Source organism: Babylonia areolata, chromosome 29 (assembly GCF_041734735.1).
Source record: "Babylonia areolata isolate BAREFJ2019XMU chromosome 29, ASM4173473v1, whole genome shotgun sequence".
In the NCBI taxonomy this organism is placed as follows: domain Eukaryota; kingdom Metazoa; phylum Mollusca; class Gastropoda; order Neogastropoda; family Buccinidae; genus Babylonia; species Babylonia areolata.
Genome location: NC_134904.1, coordinates 12871642 through 12890397, shown reverse-complemented (window position 1 = coordinate 12890397; position 18756 = coordinate 12871642). Strand labels below are relative to the sequence as shown.

The 18756-nt window shown below is 40.3% G+C and overlaps 1 protein-coding gene across 1 annotated transcript; it reads left to right on the top strand.

Moving 5' to 3' along the window:
* The first annotated feature begins 718 nt into the window (after positions 1-718).
* LOC143275072 (protein GUCD1-like) lies at positions 719-17986 on the top strand. The gene is made up of 11 exons (XM_076579136.1): positions 719-740; positions 2302-2401; positions 4762-4827; positions 5444-5543; positions 7816-7904; positions 9493-9595; positions 12547-12595; positions 13246-13308; positions 14329-14343; positions 15854-15943; positions 17790-17986. The coding sequence occupies exons 1-11, from the start codon at positions 719-721 to the stop codon at positions 17984-17986; spliced, it is 894 nt and encodes a 297-aa protein (XP_076435251.1).
* Positions 17987-18756: the final 770 nt, after the last annotated feature.

The following is an 18756-nucleotide window of genomic DNA, read 5'->3' as shown; positions in this document are numbered from 1 at the left end:
TGGTTGGACGTAGTCATGAGTTAGTAGGTATGTGTGGCCAAACTTTATCAAGACAATATATACATTGCACCACATGTGTTTAAGTTCAGTGTGTGCGGGCAGGTCCATCTACGCTACACCCCATCTGCACGAAAAATAAAAATTAAAAAAGCATAACAATTAAGACACTGAACCAGGCAACGAGGTAATCATGACATGCTTTGAGAGCCTATCCTAGGTTTGTGTAAATAATTTACATAGGACTGAAATAAAGCAATTAAACAAAAGTTACCAAATAAGTAATTACATTAAAACAAAGTGAGGGGAAAGATACGAAGAAGGCAAAATTAATCATTGAAAAAAAAAAGACCGAGCTGGTATTACATTTTAAGTCCAACAATCGGTGGTAAGTTAAGCGAATTAGCCAACCATAAGATATGACAATGAGGTGTAATTGTTTGAAATACATGTAATTATTTCGTTGCTTAATAATATCAATTTAAGTTGAAGGAAACCGACATGTTCGTTGACCAACACGAAAGCAGTCAGGTGGCATCACTCAATGTTATTTTCAGCAAGCTGTCGAGAGTTAACGTTCTTTGTTAGCCCTATTATCGGGTGGAGCAGCAGATTTTATGTTTGGGAAGCAAAGCTCAACCTACAGCTTGTTTGCCACTGTTTTGTTTTTGTTTTTGTTTTTTTTGCGACAGAAGATGAAAGACTGGAGAAGTGTTACAGAATGGCAGTGACGCTGACACCGGGTACGTTATCTTGTCAAACTTGCTTCGTTTTAAAAACCTTGTTGTCAAGGTAAGGAATTGCAGAGATGTTTGCTTGGGCGATGCCTCATTTAAAACAATGACCGTTCGTCACAACCGTGATTAGATTGACTTGGAATGACCGCAGTATTAGTTGCACAGCTAACAATCAGGCATGCTAATATCTTTGTTGGTGTTGTTGTACATATGTTCATTTCAAAGTACATTACTATAAAAAATAAATAAATAAAAGCTACTTTGTACGGAAAAGGACCAGTAGACTTGTTACTTAACCAGTTGTGTATTCCAGATTCATTACATTAATTGATTTGGTTGACTATGTTTTGAGTTTTTCCTTCTATTTTTGTTCCCAGTGAGACATTCATTCAAACTGACTTTATATTAGAGTCTAAACAAAAAAGAACAAAAACAAAAAACACAAAAAAACAACACCAATGATTGTGGGGTGTGGATAGGTCATAGTTGAGAGTGAGTATGGTGGGGAGACCCTGGTGGTGTATGTTGGGGGAGCGAGGAGGGGTGGAAATGCCATTTCTGATTAAAATCATACAGAGTATTCCAAATTTCACTTCTTTTTTTTCTTTTTCTTTTTTTTCACTTGAGTCTTCACCCCACTTTAGTTTCTTGAACTCACTCTACAATTCCAAGAAACTGTTGATTGTATTCACATAACATAAATTTGTTACATAAATTCTGCACTCAGTAATAATTGTCAAGACACAATAATCATATATATTGTGACATCTATATTAATATATTGCATATATATATATATATATATATATATATATATATATATATATATATATATATATATACACAGTTCCTCCCTCCAGGTCACAAACACACACATTCTCTCACACATAGTGATATGTATATATACTAAAGATGAGGGGAGTGATTTTTTTTTTCTTTTTATACATGTAGTAATCATAATAATGATAATAATTATTATTATTGTAGTAATAACTACCATTTATATAGTGCTTAATTTTGTGCAGAGACAAAGCGCTTACACTTTACACACCAGTCATTCACACACTCGCATAACTCTTTCACAAAGAAGGAAAACAAAATGTTTAGATACATGCAATTTATACAGAGCTGGGGAAACTCAAGACAAGGGAAAAAAAAAAAAAACAGGGGAAGGAGGAAGGGGCAGGGTTGGGGAAAGTGGGGGGCGGGGAGGGGTTGCTGTTTGGGAAGGTCCGGAGACAAGAGAAAGAGTGGTGGCCGTAGCTGATCATGGAGTGCGAGATGAGGTGTAAAGGTGAAGGCAGCTACAGAGATGTATGTATACACACTGTGTACACACACATATATTCATTCAGTCACCTGTACTAGCAGATCTGCACACATGTTGATGTAGAAGATAGGAAAAAATTAACAATTTTCACCCTAAACCCACCAGGTTCAGCCAGTATCTGAACCTAGGACCCTCAGAGTCAGATTGAAAGTTGACCCATTGCTCCAACCACTTGGCTGTTACGGCTGTCTTCCCTTGAGAATCAATGAAGTGTTCATTTGTTGTTGTTTTTTGCAGTGGAGACTGACAGCAGAGGCCGGCAAATCATAGAGCTGCCCCATGTCGAGCAGTGCTACACCTGGGACTGTGGCCTGGCGTGTCTCTCCATGGTGCTCAAGTAGGTGCTCTTTTATTCATTTATTTATCTTCTCCCCCTCCCACCTCCCCCCCCCCCAACCCCCCCACGGGGATGCTGGGGGGTCTTTCAGTGTAAATAGCATCCCTGCCTTCTGGAAAATCTGTGCCAGAAATTTTCTCATTTCTGTCACTCTCTTTGTTTCTGCCTTTTTTCTTTCTTCACTGTTGTCGCCTTTTTTTTCTGCCTTCCCAGTCCATTCCCCTTTCTTCTTTTTCAAATTCAAGCAAGCCTTGACACTTTTTTTTCTGTTTTCCGCTGTTTGTTCTGTTTTGCTCTGGTGATTAGGTAGTGAGAAGTAAACACTGGTATGGGCACTAGCTGCCCATTCTGCAGTGATATTTGTGTGTGTGTATATATATATATATATATATATATATATATATATATATATATGGTCTTTTTATGTATTTTTTGGTTGGCTTTGAAGTATTGTTTCTTTTTCTTTTTTATGATTTTTTTTTTGTAATCTGAGGATGATAAATCAAGCGGAATGGCTGGCATCATCAGCATGGCTGAGTCTTATTTGCCATTAGGAGCTAAATGGTTGGGATACTGTGTCATGAACTATGTTTTGTGGGTTTGTCTTTGTGTTGTTGTTTTTTTGTAATTGTGACAGTTTTGTTTTGATGTGGTTGAGCATTAAAAGTATGGTTTGACAGTCCTGATATGGCCCTGTACAGTCAGCTGGACTTCAAACAAGAACATTTATTTATCTATTTTCTGAAATTATTTATCTTATCTTATTTTAGTGTAGTTTCCCCCCAAGTACTGAATAAATGCTTTTGGTTATGCTGCTCAGGTCAGTCAGGTATTGGCTTAGCAGATGTGGTGTACATAGTGTAGATCGGATTTATCCCTGAGTAACTAAAGTTAATCATTTATTTTATTTATTTATGTATTTATCAATTAATTAATTTATTTATTTATTCTTTCAGTTCACTTTTTCAGGTAAAGGTGAAAGCACTTCTGTTACATCTGGTTAAAAAGAGGGATGGGGTGGGGTGGGATGGGGGGAGTTCAGTATCCGAACAAGTGACACTATGATTGGATCTCTAGATCTCTTGGATTATTTTATCTCTCTCCGGACGAAGGAATGCTCACGCATTCCTACACAAAATGGATTTGGATTTGGACGAAGGAATGGAATAGCATTCTCCGAAAGTATAATTCCATCATGCGCTGTACACGTGATTTTGTGATTAGCCAAGCAGAGTGCACGATTTTGGGTCACTCCACAATCGAACAGTATGATTGGTCAGCCTGGGATGTGTGGCCCATCTTGCACACACGCTGACAAAGTCACTGACCGGTCATCTGCTTGCGTACCAGCCTGTTAACAAAGCGGGCTCTTCTCAGAATGTTGTGAAGCGAACAAGGCAGTGACGGCAACGTTTTAGGGTTGCCGAAGTACTTGAAATGCTACAAACTGAAGGGTCGGACATTGAAGTGAATTTAATGCAGAAAGCGAGCATGGGTATTGTGATTTGGGGTGAAAAATTGGCAGTATTTTCTACATGTGGCAAAACTGTAAAAATAAGATGAGAAATTCGATTTTTTTTTTTTTAATATATATGTAATAGCTCAACATGTAATAAACCAGTTCTGAAAGTTTCATTTTCTTACACAGTATTTTGTACTTTTTGTAATTTTTTTCCAAACCCTTACAAATGGGCCGTCTGTGGGGAAAAGCAAGGGAGAAAACTTGTCGTCCCGAGTGAGTTAAAAGAAAAGTGTGAGAGAACGATCAATCTGTTGTGAGGTACACAAGCCTGTTGTTGAAACGATACTGTTATTGATGTTGTTTACAAGCCTTCTAATCAGTATGCAACATGACATTTTTTTTCATGAATTGTAAACTGGTTGTTCTGCTCGTTTAGTTGTAAACTGATGTTGAATTGGGGGATTAACCCATTCAACACTGGGGAGGTAACAGCCTTGGCAGGCTTCCCTTCCATTTTGATGCAGAAAATTGCATAAAGTATACTGACATTGACGGGTTTTTACTTCAGATAGACATGTGTTGGCACAGCCAATTCCCTTTGCTTGCAGTCTAAAAGGAATAATTATATATATATATATATGTTGGAACATGGAAACCATTTTAATGAAACAAATTTAGATACCCAGACAGTGCTGTGCAGAGGGCTGAATGAGTTAACCTTTTTTCCTCCCTCTCTCTCTCTCTCTCTCTCTCTCTCTCCATTGTGTAAGCACGTGTCTGGACAAAAGTGATATAAATCAGTTGCCCTATATTTTTTTTTTTTTTTTTTATGTTCCTGGGATTGAATTTTTGAGATTTGGAAGCGACTTGACACTGACTGAGCGATGCTTGTGGGCAGGTACTTTGACATTCCAGCCCAGGAGGTCTACACAAAGGACCTGGATGCTCAGCAGTGTGGAGAAAGGTCAGTGTTATCTTATCTCCCTTCGTTGTCTCCAGGTGTGTGGGGTGGGGTGGGGGGGGGGGGGAGGGGGAATGGGGGGTGGAGAGGGTGGACTCCAGTGACAAATATAACGCCATAGTGGACCAATACCCCCCACCCCCAACCCCCACTCCTCCTCACCCCCCATTCACCAGTGCTAAAGAAGACAGAGACAGGTTTGTGGCCTTTTGATATCGTAAATATGATTGGTGTGTAAACAGTAAAGCATTGTCTGCGCATATTGCCCCAGGCTGGTTAAGAATTTTATTCAGGTACAAGCATTCCAGAGTTTTAGTGCTTTTACATCAACAGATATTTTGAAAATCAGCTGTGTAACTGTCCTGCATATGAACTGTCTGTGTGCATGCATATGTCTTTGTGTTTGTGTGTTTGTGTTTAACTCTGTGTGTGTATGTGTGTGTGTGGATGAGAGTGTGTGCGTGTGGGTGTATGATTGGCTGTGTGTGTGTGTGTGTATCTGTGTGCAACTGTGAATGTGGCGTGTGTATCACTGTGTGTGTATGTTGTGTGTGTGTCTATCGCTGTGTGTGTGTGTGTGTGTGCATGTATGTGTGTGTGTGTGTGTGTAATTCAACAGTGTATGGACAGTAGACCTGGCCTACATCGTCGCACGCTACACGATCCCACACCGACTGTGCACAGTGACACTGGGAGCCAATGAGGACCATGCCTCCAAGGTCAGAATGCAGTGATAACTGATTTTAACACCACTGGTTGTGTGTACTGATTGATTGATGATGCAGAGATTTATAGTACACATTTTATTTTTCTGCCTGGGTTGAGAGAGGGAGAGACAGAGATCGAGAGAGAGACAGAGAGAGAGATCTGTATCTCAATGTCACTCTATATATGCATGTCTATGTGTGTGTATTTATGTAATATTATACTTGTTTATTTGCATTATACATACACATGCCTGCCAAGTATCACAGACTTTCCATAATATTTTTCTGATTCAAATACCCACTACACTTAAGAGTTGGAATTTCATACAGACTGGATGTCCGCGAGTTTTAAATTTTGGGGGGCAGTGAAACGATAAACACATTCCTCAACAGTCTTCCTTTTATGTTTTTGGAAGTTCAAGAGCTTTTTACTGGAGGAACAAAGAGTGCAAGACAAGCAGCATGTGGAAGGTGAAACAGACAGATACAGCGGAAGTGACCCGTAAAAGATAAGAATAGCGATAGACAAGAACTGCAACTTTGTATTCAGATCAGTATTTCACATGGAGCCAGTGCAGTTCGTTCAAAAGGGGTGGCACATGCTCTCACTATCTTTGGGTTTGTTTGTTTTTTTGTAGAAAAAGTCTTGTTGCACAGTTTTGAACCCTTTGTAAACAGGGAAAGCTGCTCATCTGTGACACAGACAAAAGCAGAGTTTTTAGTCAGACCAAGAAGTTACCATGGCAGCGATGATGCGCACACTTGCGTCATGGGACAAAATATGTCTAAGAGATCTGTGCAGTGGACCCAAGTTCAAGACATGATGCAAGGCACACACTGCTCACACACTGCTCTTGCATGCACAACGTCTGATCCAGTTTCGCACCAAGATATTTCACGGATGCCTAGAATGTGACATCGCAACCACCCACCAATGTTTGCCAGCTCACAGTCGACCAGTTTGACTCACGATTGGCAACTGACGGGCAGTACTTTGGTTTTATCACTGTTCTAGCATCAGTTTGATGCTGTTGGTCCGAAGTTGTGAAACTGAGGCTGCTCTTGCCAGGTGCAGACCACTCTTTTTTTCTTTTTTTGTTTGAAATGATAACTTTTTTTTGTGTCTGTCTGCTTGTGTGTGTGTGTGTGTGTGTGTGTGTGTGTATTTTTTTTACTCTTAAAGTGACTTGTTGTAGAGACCTTTTGCTGGGGACATCCCTTTGGGTGGTTTTATGTGCGCTTAGTTCATGCTGCATGCTGGACCTCAGGTACATCATTTCATCCAGAAGACAGTCTCCCTAACCACCATTCGAGGTCAAGAGGAAGAGGAGGAAAGAATGAAATGCACAACGGCAAAGCATTACACAAATGATTTATGAAGCAACAGACAATTTGATGTAAACTGGTATTAATCACAGTTCATCTTTTAGATCTCTATACTATAGTTTTTGAGATGATTCTTCAGATTTGTGTATGTGTGTATATGTAGATATATTTGTATATATATTCAGATGATCCCGTGTGCAGCATGCACTTAGCACACATTAAAGAACCCATGGCAACAAAAGGGTTGTTCCTGGCAAAATTCTGTAGAAAAATCCACTTCGATCAGAAAAAAAAACCCAAATAAAACTGCACGCAGGAAAAAAATTTTAAAAATGGGTGGCACTGTTGTGTGACGACGCGCTCTCCCTGGAGAGAGCAGCCCGAATTTCACACAGAGAAATATGTTGTGATAAAAAGAAATACAAATATATTTGTCCGAACGCAGTGACGCCTCATTGAGAAACTGAAACTGAAACTGAACCTCTTCTTTCTTTCGTTTTCTTCATCATCCATTCTTAATATTCCCCACAAACAACAGCATCATAATCATCATCTTCTCGTTGTCTTCTTCCTATTTACTGCTCTTCTTCTTCTTTTTTTTTTTTTTTTTTTCTTTTTCTTCTTCTTCTCCTCCTTCTCCTCTTCCTTCTTCTTCTCCTCCTCCTCCCCCTTTTCATCCTTCTTCTTCTTCTATTTCTTCTTCTTCTTCACTCCTCTCTCCTCCTCCTCCTCCTTCTTCTTCTGCTTCTACTTCCTCTCCTCCTCCTTCTCCTCTTTGATCGGAAGAACAAATAAAACTGCACGCAGGAAAAAATACCCAAAAAATGGGTGGTGCTGTTGTGTAGGGAGAGAGCAGCCCGAATTTCTCTCAGAGAAATATGTTGTGATAAAAAGAAATAAGAAACACAAATATATATATATATATATATATGTGTGTGTGTGTGTGTGTGTGTTGCAGTCGTTCTACTCTGCCTTCAGCAAAGACGAGCAGCGGGTCAACAGACTGTTTCAGGAGGCCGCATCCCATGGGGTGGTCACAGAAAAGCGGTATTCACCATATATGTTTTGACTGTATTTGAAAGCGCTTTGGTTTGTCTCAGCACAAGACTCAGTACCATTTCGAATTGTCTTTTTCTTCTTCCCTCTCCTTGTTGTTTTTGGTTGTAGTAGAATAGAATAGAATAGAATATGTGTTTATTACCAAGTGTACTGGGGTCGCAAGGAATATTGGGGGATGATAGTACGTAACAAGATGCGAACATAAACTGAAAATCATACACAAACACAGATACAGCAGAAATTAGGATACATACAAGTGCATATCAATATAAAAACTTTTGCATACTCACACATGCACACACTGCACACAATTTTTAAAGGATATTCAAAATTCGAATAACACAGGACATATTCCCAGTCAGGTGATGCTAACAGATGATGAATATATACAAACAAGATTGTGAAAATTTGTTTATGAATGCTGCTGCAATTTACTGCATTAACTGATTGATTAATTGTGTGTTTTTCATTCGTTCATTCATTTACCATTGCACTGTGTCTTATAAACCTTACGGTTTCATGACAATAAAATATATTCTATTCTATTCTATTCTATTCTATTCTATATTCTATTCACACACACACACACACACACACACACACACACACACACACATTCATGCACGCACACTCATGCACGCACACTCATGCACACACACACATTTGAACAGAAGCTGCATATTACATGTGGATGGGACTGATGACAAGATCTTCAGGTAGATGGTTGTTGATTGCACAGGTAGTAGAAGTAGTAGTAGTATTTCTGCTCTTGAGAGATTTGTCTGGAGGTAAGTGAGGTGGTAATTTTTTTTTTCCAGTCCAAAATTGTCGTTTTCTCTGTGTGTAGGTGTGTGTGTGTGTGAGTTTGTGTGTGGGCGCGCATTCACTTGAGTGTACATAATTATCATGTGTGGGTGTTTGTGTGTGTCCTGCATCTATGTGCTGCTTTGCATGTGTCGTGAGTTATGTTACTCAAGGAAGACTCTCCTTAGAATTAAAAAAAAAAAAATTGTGTGTGTGCGCGTGCGTGCATGCATGTGTTTGTGTGTGTGTGTGTGTGTGTGTGTGTTCAATTAGGTTTTTTTTTACCATCATATGTATGTCACTATGTGGTGAAAAAAAAATATATATAGATAGATAGATAGATTATATGTATGTATATTTGATATGAATTTGATTTAGTCCAGTTGTTGTCTTTTGAACATTTTACACCATCCTCACACTCACTATCTTTCTTTGTTAGGGATTTTTTTAAAATTATCATTATTTTATTTTATTTTTTTAAGAATATATTGTGAATTTGTTTTGAAATAACGGAAGGGTTGGTTTATTGTTACTTGCACTTGTTTTCCTTTCACTATCATACTGTACAGAAAATATAAATGAATGAAAGGACAGAAGGAAAGTGGAAAGGTGTAGATAATATATCTATGCACAGAGAGGGACGGAAGGACACAGACAGCCAGACAGACGATTGATAGATATATAGATAGACTGAATGATTGATTGATAGATTGATAGACAGATACACAGATAAGCATGTGTATGGTAATGGTGTGCGTGTTGGTGGCACCAGGTCAGTGTCAGTGGATGAGCTGGTCAGTCATGTGAAGGAGGGGGGCGTGGCCATCGTGCTGTCTGACTGGAGGTACCTGGAGTGCATCTGGTGCCCACCGGAGGTCAGTGTGTGTGTGTGTGTGTGTGTTGATATGTTTGTGTGTGTGTGGTGATGGGGGCATGGGGGTGGGGGTGGCCAATGTGCTGTCTGACTGGAGGTACCTGGAGTGTATCTGATGCCCAGCTGAGGACTGTGTGTGTGTGTGTATATGTGAAATTTTCATCCCCTTCCAGTGCGCAAAAAAGTGCCCAAGGATGGAAATTTCCATCACCTTCCAGTGTGCAAAAAAAGTGCCCCAGGATGGAAATTTCCATCGCCTTCCACTGTGCAAAAAAGTGCCCCAGGGTGGAAATTTTCATCCCCTTCCAGTGTGCAAAAAAGTGCCCCAGGGTGGAAATTTCCATCCCCTTCCGGTGTGAAAAAAGTGCCCCAGGGTGGAAATTTTCATCCCCTTCCACTTGGCAAAAAAGTGCCCCAGAATGGAAATTTTCATCCATGTCATTGTAGGAATTTTCTCAATGCAAAATCATTAGATTTGTGTAAATCTATCACAGTTGGACAGTGTGTTTATTTTCCTTTCAGAAAAGTTTGGTTATAATGTATAGATGTAAACTGCATGCTAGAGGTTTTTTTGTGTTTTTGTGTTTGTTTTTTTGTTGTTTTTTTTTAAGTATCACCCTCTGTGACCAGAACCTTCCTTGGCAAATAAAGTGTAAGCATTCATGAAGTGTTTACATTTATATCGGGGATGGGGTTGGGGGGTGGGGAGAAAGGGGGGAGGGGACTGGTTGCTGAAGTGTGGATGGGTTGGGTTGGAGAGGATGTGTGTGTGTGTCCATGTGAATCTGTGTGTGGGTGAGTGAGTGAGTGAGTGTGGGCATGTGACCTTACCATTTGTATTTTTGTCCATGCAGTGTTTGATGGCAGTGGTTTGACTGTGAATACTGTATGTGTTGTTTACGTCAGTATATTTGACAGAAGAGAATTGGATATATTATTGATGTTATAAACAATTGTGCGAAGGATTATTGGGGAGATACAGTATCTATCAGTGGTACAAACATGAATCAAAAATGGTATATATATGTATATATATATATATATATATATATATATACATACAAACTCAAATACTGTAGGATTTTGTTACATTTATGCATATTCTTCTTCTTCGTTTGTGGGCTACAACTCATACTTTCATCCATATGTACACGAGTGGGCTTTTACTTGTATTACTGTTTTTAACCCCGCCATGCAGGCATCCATACTCTGTTTTCGGTGGTGTTCATGCTGGGTATGTTCTTGTTAACTTAACCCACCGAATACTGATGATGGATTACAGGATTTTTAACATGCCTATTTTATCCTCTGCTTGCGTATACACACAAAGGGGGTTCAGGCACATGCAGGTCTGCACATATGTTGACCTGGCAGATTGGAAAAATCTCCACCCTTTACCCACCAGGCGCCATTACCAAGATTCAAACCCTGGACCCTCAGATTGAAAGTCCAACGCTTTAACCACTCGGCTATTGCGCCCATCATTTATGCATAATTTTTTTATTTATAATATAAACATAAAAGTGCAAATGCATGAGCATACCCAACACACACACATACACACATGCACACACGCACACACCCACCCACACACACACACACGCACAGAGCATGTCAACACGTATGATTACTTGGTTATATGCCCACACATTACATCTTGCATATGGATGGGGCTGAGGACTGTTCCTGAAGGCCCGTAAAGAGCCGGTGAAAAATCCATGGGGTCCCACTTAATGCACAGACACGTGGTTGGACAGTGTTTCACCAGCCAGACCATTCCTGCTGTGGCTTCACTGATAGGGTGCCATGAGTACAGAGAACCTATTTCTGGCTGCAGAACAGGGCAAAGGAGTCTGGCCTGTTTATAGTGTTTACACTGAGCAGCAGTGTCCCAGTACCATTGTTCGCTCTGACCCCCTCACACACAGTTCCTCATCAAGGTTCATATTCGGAGCTTCTGTGTCCCTCTCTCTGTGTGTCCCTGATACAAATACACCATGATAGGTAACAAATCTCTTCATTATGTTATGTCTGCAGCTGAAATTTATTTAAGGGGAATGTGGAATTGTTTACTAATCTGAACTTTACTCACTATACTTTGCACTTTTTTGTTGTTGTTTTTTTTAATGATAGATCATGAACTTATTTCTCCATATCAAACGATGGCTGCTGCATTTTTTGTTTATGTATAGTTAATAACTTAAATCATGTTCTTCATACGTCTGTTCCTATCACTCACTCCCCCCCCCCTCCACACACACACACACACAATCACTCCCCCCCCCCACACACACACACACAATCACTCCCCCCCCCCCCCCCCCTCTACATACTCACACGTATTCGCTCACTCCCTCTCATTCAGTTCTCAAACAGGCTACACTGAAATTCAGACATCAGCGGCCAGATGCCCTGTGACCTGGCCGACAGGGTTACTTTTGTTATCATTGTGTTTACTTCAGACTGACGACGGCTGCTAAACATAGAACCGGCATGAAGCATATATGGACTGGATTGGTCCACCTCCCTCCCTTTGACTGACAGCCCGAATTTCAAATTTGAAGTAGGCCAACGCAGAAATATTTTCTGAAATGCACTACTAATTTGAGAGATTTTGTGATCATATCTTTATTCAGGTATTCGAGCAACATGAAAAATGTACCTGTGCAAACTTGCAGTTTTATTTGTGGCCTGCTGGTATGTTTATTTCTGTGATGGAAAATGAATGTGGAGCTGTCAATTTTTTTTCCAACAGAACTTGAAAAGGAAAAGCTGAAGATGTGCCTCTTTTTACACATTTTTGTTGTTGTTGTTGTTGTTGTTTGCGGGTCTTTAAGCTTTTCTGTGTCTTTTATATTATGTATCGAATGACTGATTACTGTGTCTTGTTTAGTTGTTTGTATGATAATGAAGTATTCTGTAATTTGTTTGTTTTTTTACCTCTTCTTTCAGATAGGGAAGTGCAGTCTGTGCTGTATGATTGGGTCTTCAGGATACCAAGGTGAGGGCTAGTTCTGGTGATTTGGAGCTCTTTAACTCTCTCTGGACGATGGAAAATCCTACAATAAATGTATTCCGATTCGGACAACGGAATGGAATAGCATTTCCCGAAAATAAAAATCCATCACGCGTTGTACACGTCTGTACGTCCTAGCAGCAATATTGACATGCTCAACAATTTTTTTTTTTTTTTTTTCGCTGCCCCATCATCTGTACTGTTTCAGTGGCATTACTCCCACACCACTCATTTTGATTCCCTCATACACGGCCACACACATCTTTGATTCCAGATGTTAGGAGTGTATTTTAGTGGGGGAAAAACCCCCACAAAACAACTTTCTATGTGTGTTTCTTTCGCTCTATCTGTCTCTCTCTCGCTTTCTCTGTTTCTCTGTTTCTGACTCCTCTCTCACTCTGTCACTCTGTATCCGTGTTTAAATGTCTGTCTCTGTCTCTGTCTGTTTTTCTTTTGAAAGTGGTTAGCTGTACACAGCCATACAGGTGCAGATATAAACAAACAGAAAAAAAAAATTGAATATCAGGCTGTTTTGATTGAAAAGATATCTTGCTTTTGTTCCTTATATTTTACATTCCAAGTTTTTCCTTTGTGTGTGCCTTTCGTTGACACATTTCACTGTGGTGTGATTTCAGGTCATTTCATCGTTGTGTGTGGTTTTGACAAAAGTAAACAGTACATCTTCTACAAAAACCCCAGCAAAGAAGAAAGTGAGTATGAAGATGTTGCTCAAGGAATATGGTATATCCTTGAGACCTTCTGTCGTTTTTTTTGCAGGGGGTTCGGGGGGGGTTGGGGGGATTGATTGGTTTTTATCCATTTAACTGATGGAACATTAACCAGACAGCAAGTACTACGTTTCAGGTGTAACATGCTCACCACACTTAGCTTCACAATGCTTACGCTACAGTGGCGCAGGGGCTGAGTTGAAACGCGTCGATCCAGGGGGAAAAAAAAAAAAAAATCAGAGTGCACAGTTTGAATCCCACATTCACCAGTGTTTTTCTCCCCCCTCCACCAACCTTTGACTGGTGGTCTGGACATTCTAGTCGTTCAGATGAGACAATGAATTGAGCTCCCTGTGCATAGCATGCATTTGATGCAGGTAAAAGAGCCCATGGCAAAAAACGGTTGTCCCTGGTAAAATTATGTAGGAAAATCCACTTTGATTGAGAAGCAAATACACAGTTTGCAGACCAAAAAAACAAAGAACAAGAGAGGCAAGGCCTTCAAGACTCACTTGTGATACACTTAAAAAAAAATCCAAACTTTTTATGTATTGAGTATAATTTCAAAATGTAATGTTTAAGATGAGAAAGATCAGTTTAAAGCAAATTAAGTCCCCTAGCATTAATTACAGAGTAATTTCCCTTTCTTACTGTCTGCACCAAAACATTTGCAAAATAAATAAAACTTCCATGCTTAGCAAAAGTTCCTGTTTGAACAAAAAATGAAAATAATGACTGCTCTTGTTGTTGGGTCAGAATATGAGATCAAAGTGCCAAGTTTAGATAATACAAAAAATATAAATATAACAGTAAATGCAGTTTGCATATAATTTAGGCTTCATTTTTTTTTTTTTTTTTTTTTGTGCCCATCCCAGAGGTGCAATATTGTTTGAAACAAGATAACTGGAAAGAACTGAATTTTTCCTATTTTTTTGCAGAGAAAATGTCGATGTTAAAGTTTACCATGGACATACACACACACACACAGAGACAACGGAACACCGGGTTAAAACATAGACTCACTTTGTTTACACAAGTGAGTCAAAAAGGGGGGGTGGGGGGCACAATGCTGCACTGTAGTGATGCGCTTACCTAAGGGAGAGCAGCCTAAATTCATTCAGAGAAATCTGTAGTGATAAAATATAATTCAGTACGATACAGAACAATACAATATAATGCTCATGATAAAACGCTATGCTGTCTACTACTACTGCTACCGCTACTGCTACAACGACTACAACTACTTCTATTACTATTGCTATTGTTGTTGTAACTGATATCATAACCATAACTACTTTTATTGTCATTGTCAACATTGGTTGATTGATTGAATGATTGGTTCAGTAGTTACTAGTTAGTTAATTAAATCTTTTCATCTGCATCTTTTTTTTTTCTTCTTTTTTTTTTTTTTATGGCTGTTGGGTGTTTCTGTTGGCATATACTGTTCATACTGTTGTTTAAAAAAAGAAAAAAAATTAATTAATTGATTAGTAATAATAATATAAAAATGATAGCAATGATAATGATAATGATAGTAATATTGATGATGATGATGATAATAATAGTGATAATAATAATGATGATCATAATAATCATAATGATGATGATGATGATATTGATAATAATAATGATGATAATGGTAATAATCATAATGATAATAATGATAATGATTAGATGACAGATCCAGCGATGTTGTATCAAGCAGTAGGGGGAAGGTGGCAGAATGGTTGCGATGCTTATCTGCCAATACAGTTGTCTGCGAGGATCTGGGTTCGAATTCTGGTCTCGCCCTTTTTCTCCCAAGTTTGACTGGAAAGCGTCAGGGTTGTTTGGATGAGATGATCATTCGAGGTACCGTGCACAGCACGCACATTGGCGCACTGAAAAGGAACCCATGGCAACTAATGTGTCAACTTTTTGTCTCCTTCTGCGTTCACTCGTATGCACACGAGTGGGCTTTTACGTGTATGACCGTTTTTACCCCGCCATGTAGGCAGCCATACTCCGTTTTCGGGGGTATGCATGCTGGGTATGTTCTTGTTTCCATAACCCACTGAACACTGACATGGATTACAGGATCTTTAACGTGCGTATTGGATCTTCTGCTTGCATATACACACGAAGGGGGTTCAGGCACTAGCAGGTCTGCACATATGTTGACCTGGGAGATCGTAAAAATCTCCACCCTTTACCCACCAGGCGCCGTCACCGTGATTCGAACCCGGGACCCTCAGATTGACAGTCCAACGCTTTAACCACTTGGCTATTGCGCCCGTCAACTTTTTGTCAAAATTCTGCAGAAGAAATCCACTCTTACAGGCACACCAATATAAATACATGCACTCTCAAGGTCGGACTTTGGTTTTAAGCTGCTGGTCAGGCATCGGCCTAGAATGGTTATATGGTGTAGTGCATATGGATTTGTCTTAAACGCATTGACACCTTGAGAAACTGAAACTGAAAACTGAATCGACCCAACCAGCACGTGTCATGTGGTGTCTGGCGTCTGTTGCAGACCTGTGCTGCTGCCGGTACACGTCATTTGACAAGGCGCGCAAGTCGGACGGGACAGACGAGGACATCCTGTTCATCTTCAGGGCAGATCGTCAGCACTCTGCTCTGTCCGAGACAGTCTGAAGCCTTGAAAAGACCTGTGCTGGTTATTTCCAAGACAGTCGTAAGCCTTGAAAAAACCTGTGCTGGTTATTTCCTAGACAGTCTGAAGCCTTGAAAAAACCTGCTGTGTCCGTTATTTCCGAGACAATCTGAAGCCTTGAAAAGACCTACTTTGTCCGTTATATCCTAGACAGACTGAAGCCTTGAAAAGACCTGCTGTGTCCGTTATATCCTAGACAGTCTGAAGCCTTGAAAAGACCTGTGTTGGTTACATCCTAGACAGTCTGAAGCCTTGAAAAGACCTGCTGTGTCCGTTATATCCTAGACAGTCTGAAGCCTTGAAAAGACCTGTGTTGGTTACATCCTAGACAGTCTGAAGCCTTGAAAAGACCTGCTTTGTCCGTTATTTCCTAGACAATCTGAAGCCGTGAAAAGACCTGCTGTGTCTGTTATTTCCTAGACAGTCTGAAGCCTTGAAAAGACCTGCTGCGTCTGTTATTTCCTAGACAGTCTGAAACCTTGAAAAGACCTGCTGTGTTCGTTATATCCTAGACAGTTTGAAGCCTTCAAAACACCTGCTTTGTCCGTTATTTCCTAGACAGTCTGAAGCCTTGAAAAGACCTGCTTTGTCCGTTATTTCCTAGACAATCTGAAGCCGTGAAAAGATCTGCTGTGTCCGTTATATCCTAGACAGTCTGAAGCCTTGAAAAGACCTGTGTTGGTTACATCCTAGACAGTCTGAAGCCTTGAAAAGACCTGCAGTGTCCGTTATTTCCTAGACAGTTTGAACCCTTTAAAAGACCTGCTTTGTCTGTTATATCCTAGACAGTCTGAAGCCTTGAAAAGACCTGCTGTGTCCGTAATATCCTAGACAGTCTAAATCCTTGAAAAGATCTGCTGTGTTCATTATATCCCAGACAGTCTGAAGCCTTAAAAAGACCTGCAGTGTCCGTTATTTCCTAGACCACCTGAAGCCTTGAAAAGATCTGCTGTGTCTGTTATATCCTAGACAGACTGAAGCCTTGAAAAGACCTGCTGTGTCTGTTATATCCTAGACAGACTGAAGCCTTGAAAAGACCTGCTTTGTCCGTTATATCCTAGACAGACTGAAGCCTTGAAAAGACCTGCTGTGTCTGTTATATCCTAGACAGACTGAAGCCTTGAAAAGACCTGCTGTGTCCGTTATATCCTAGACAGTCTAAAGCCTTAAAAAAACCTGCTTTGTCTGTTATATCCTAGACAGTCTGAAGCCTTGAAAAGACCTGCTTTGTCCGTTATTTCCTGGACACATCTGAAGCCTTGAAAAGACCTGCTGTGTCCGTTATATCCTAGACAGTCTAAAGCCTTAAAAAAAACCTGCTTTGTCTGTTATATCCTAGACAGTCTGAAGCCTTGAAAATACCTGCTTTGTCCGTTATTTCTAGACAGTCTGAAGCCTTGAAAAGGCCTGCTGTGTCCGTTAAATCCTAGACAGTTTGAAACCTTAAAAAGCCCTGCTGTGTCTGTTATTTCCTAGACAGTCTGAAGCCTTGAAAAGACCTGCTGTGTCCATTATAAGCTAGACAGTCTGAAGCCTTGAAAAGACCTGCTGTGTCCGTAATATCCTGGACAGTCCGAATCCTTGAAAAGATCTGCTGTGTTCATTATATCCTAGACAGTCTGAAGCCTTGAAAAGACCTGCTGTGTCCGTAATATCCTAGACAATCTGAATCCTTGAAAAGACCTGCTGTGTCCGTTATATTCTAGACAGTCTGAAGCTTTGAAAAGACCTGCTGTGTCTGTTATATTCTAGACAGTCTGAAGCTTTGAAAAGACCTGTGTACATTGTGTACCAGACAGTCTGAAGCCTGGCAACATAGGCTGTGACCGTTATTTCCTAGACAACACCTGCTGTGACCGTTATTTCCTAGACAGCACCTGCTGTGACCGTTACTTCCTAGACAGCACCTGCTGTGACCGTTATTTCTTAGGCAGCCGGAAGCCTGGCAACACCTGCTGTGACAGTTACGTCTTACACAGCGCAGTGCTGTGACCGTTAATTCCAAGACGTCCACCCTCAAGCCTGGCAACACATGCCGTGTGCCCTGTGAATCTTGTGTCCATTATCAGGATTCACCAGGTTGTTGTGAAATTCCCACCTGTGTTGTTTTTTTGTTTTTTTTTCCTTTTCTTTTTTTTTCTTTTTTTTCTTCACAGGGTTAGACTTGAGAGAGAGAGAGAGGCATGCAGTGGCTGTGTTGTTTGTGGTGATATGTGGGGTTTTTTTGGGGTTTTTTTGTCGTTTTTTTTAAATGAAGGTTTGGTGGTTCTCTCTCCTGTGCTTAAGACCTTATTGAAATATTTGGTGAAGTTTGTGGTGGTGTGATCTTGTTTACGGAGCAGAGAAGGATTCTCCTCTGTGGAAAAAGACGAGGTTGTTCTTCTCCAAAAGGAACAGATTGAATTCTCTTCCACTCCATTAGAAGAGGAATTCTCTTCCACTCCATTAAAACAGGAATTCTCTTCCACTCCATTGAAACAGGAATTCTCTTCCACTCCAATAGAACACGAGTCTTCCTACATGGAACAAACCGACAGGATTCTCCTCCATGCAGGTTTCTCCTCCGTGGAACAGACAGAATTCTCCTCCATGCAACAAACAGGATTCTCCATTCTCCTCCATGGAACAACAGGCAGGGTTCTCCTCATTCTCTTGTTTGTTCGGAAGTAGAGGAGGTTCTCCCTCATGGAACAGATGAGGTTCTCCTTCATGGAACAGACAAAACTCTCCCTCATGGAAACAGATGAACGTTCTCCTTTGTG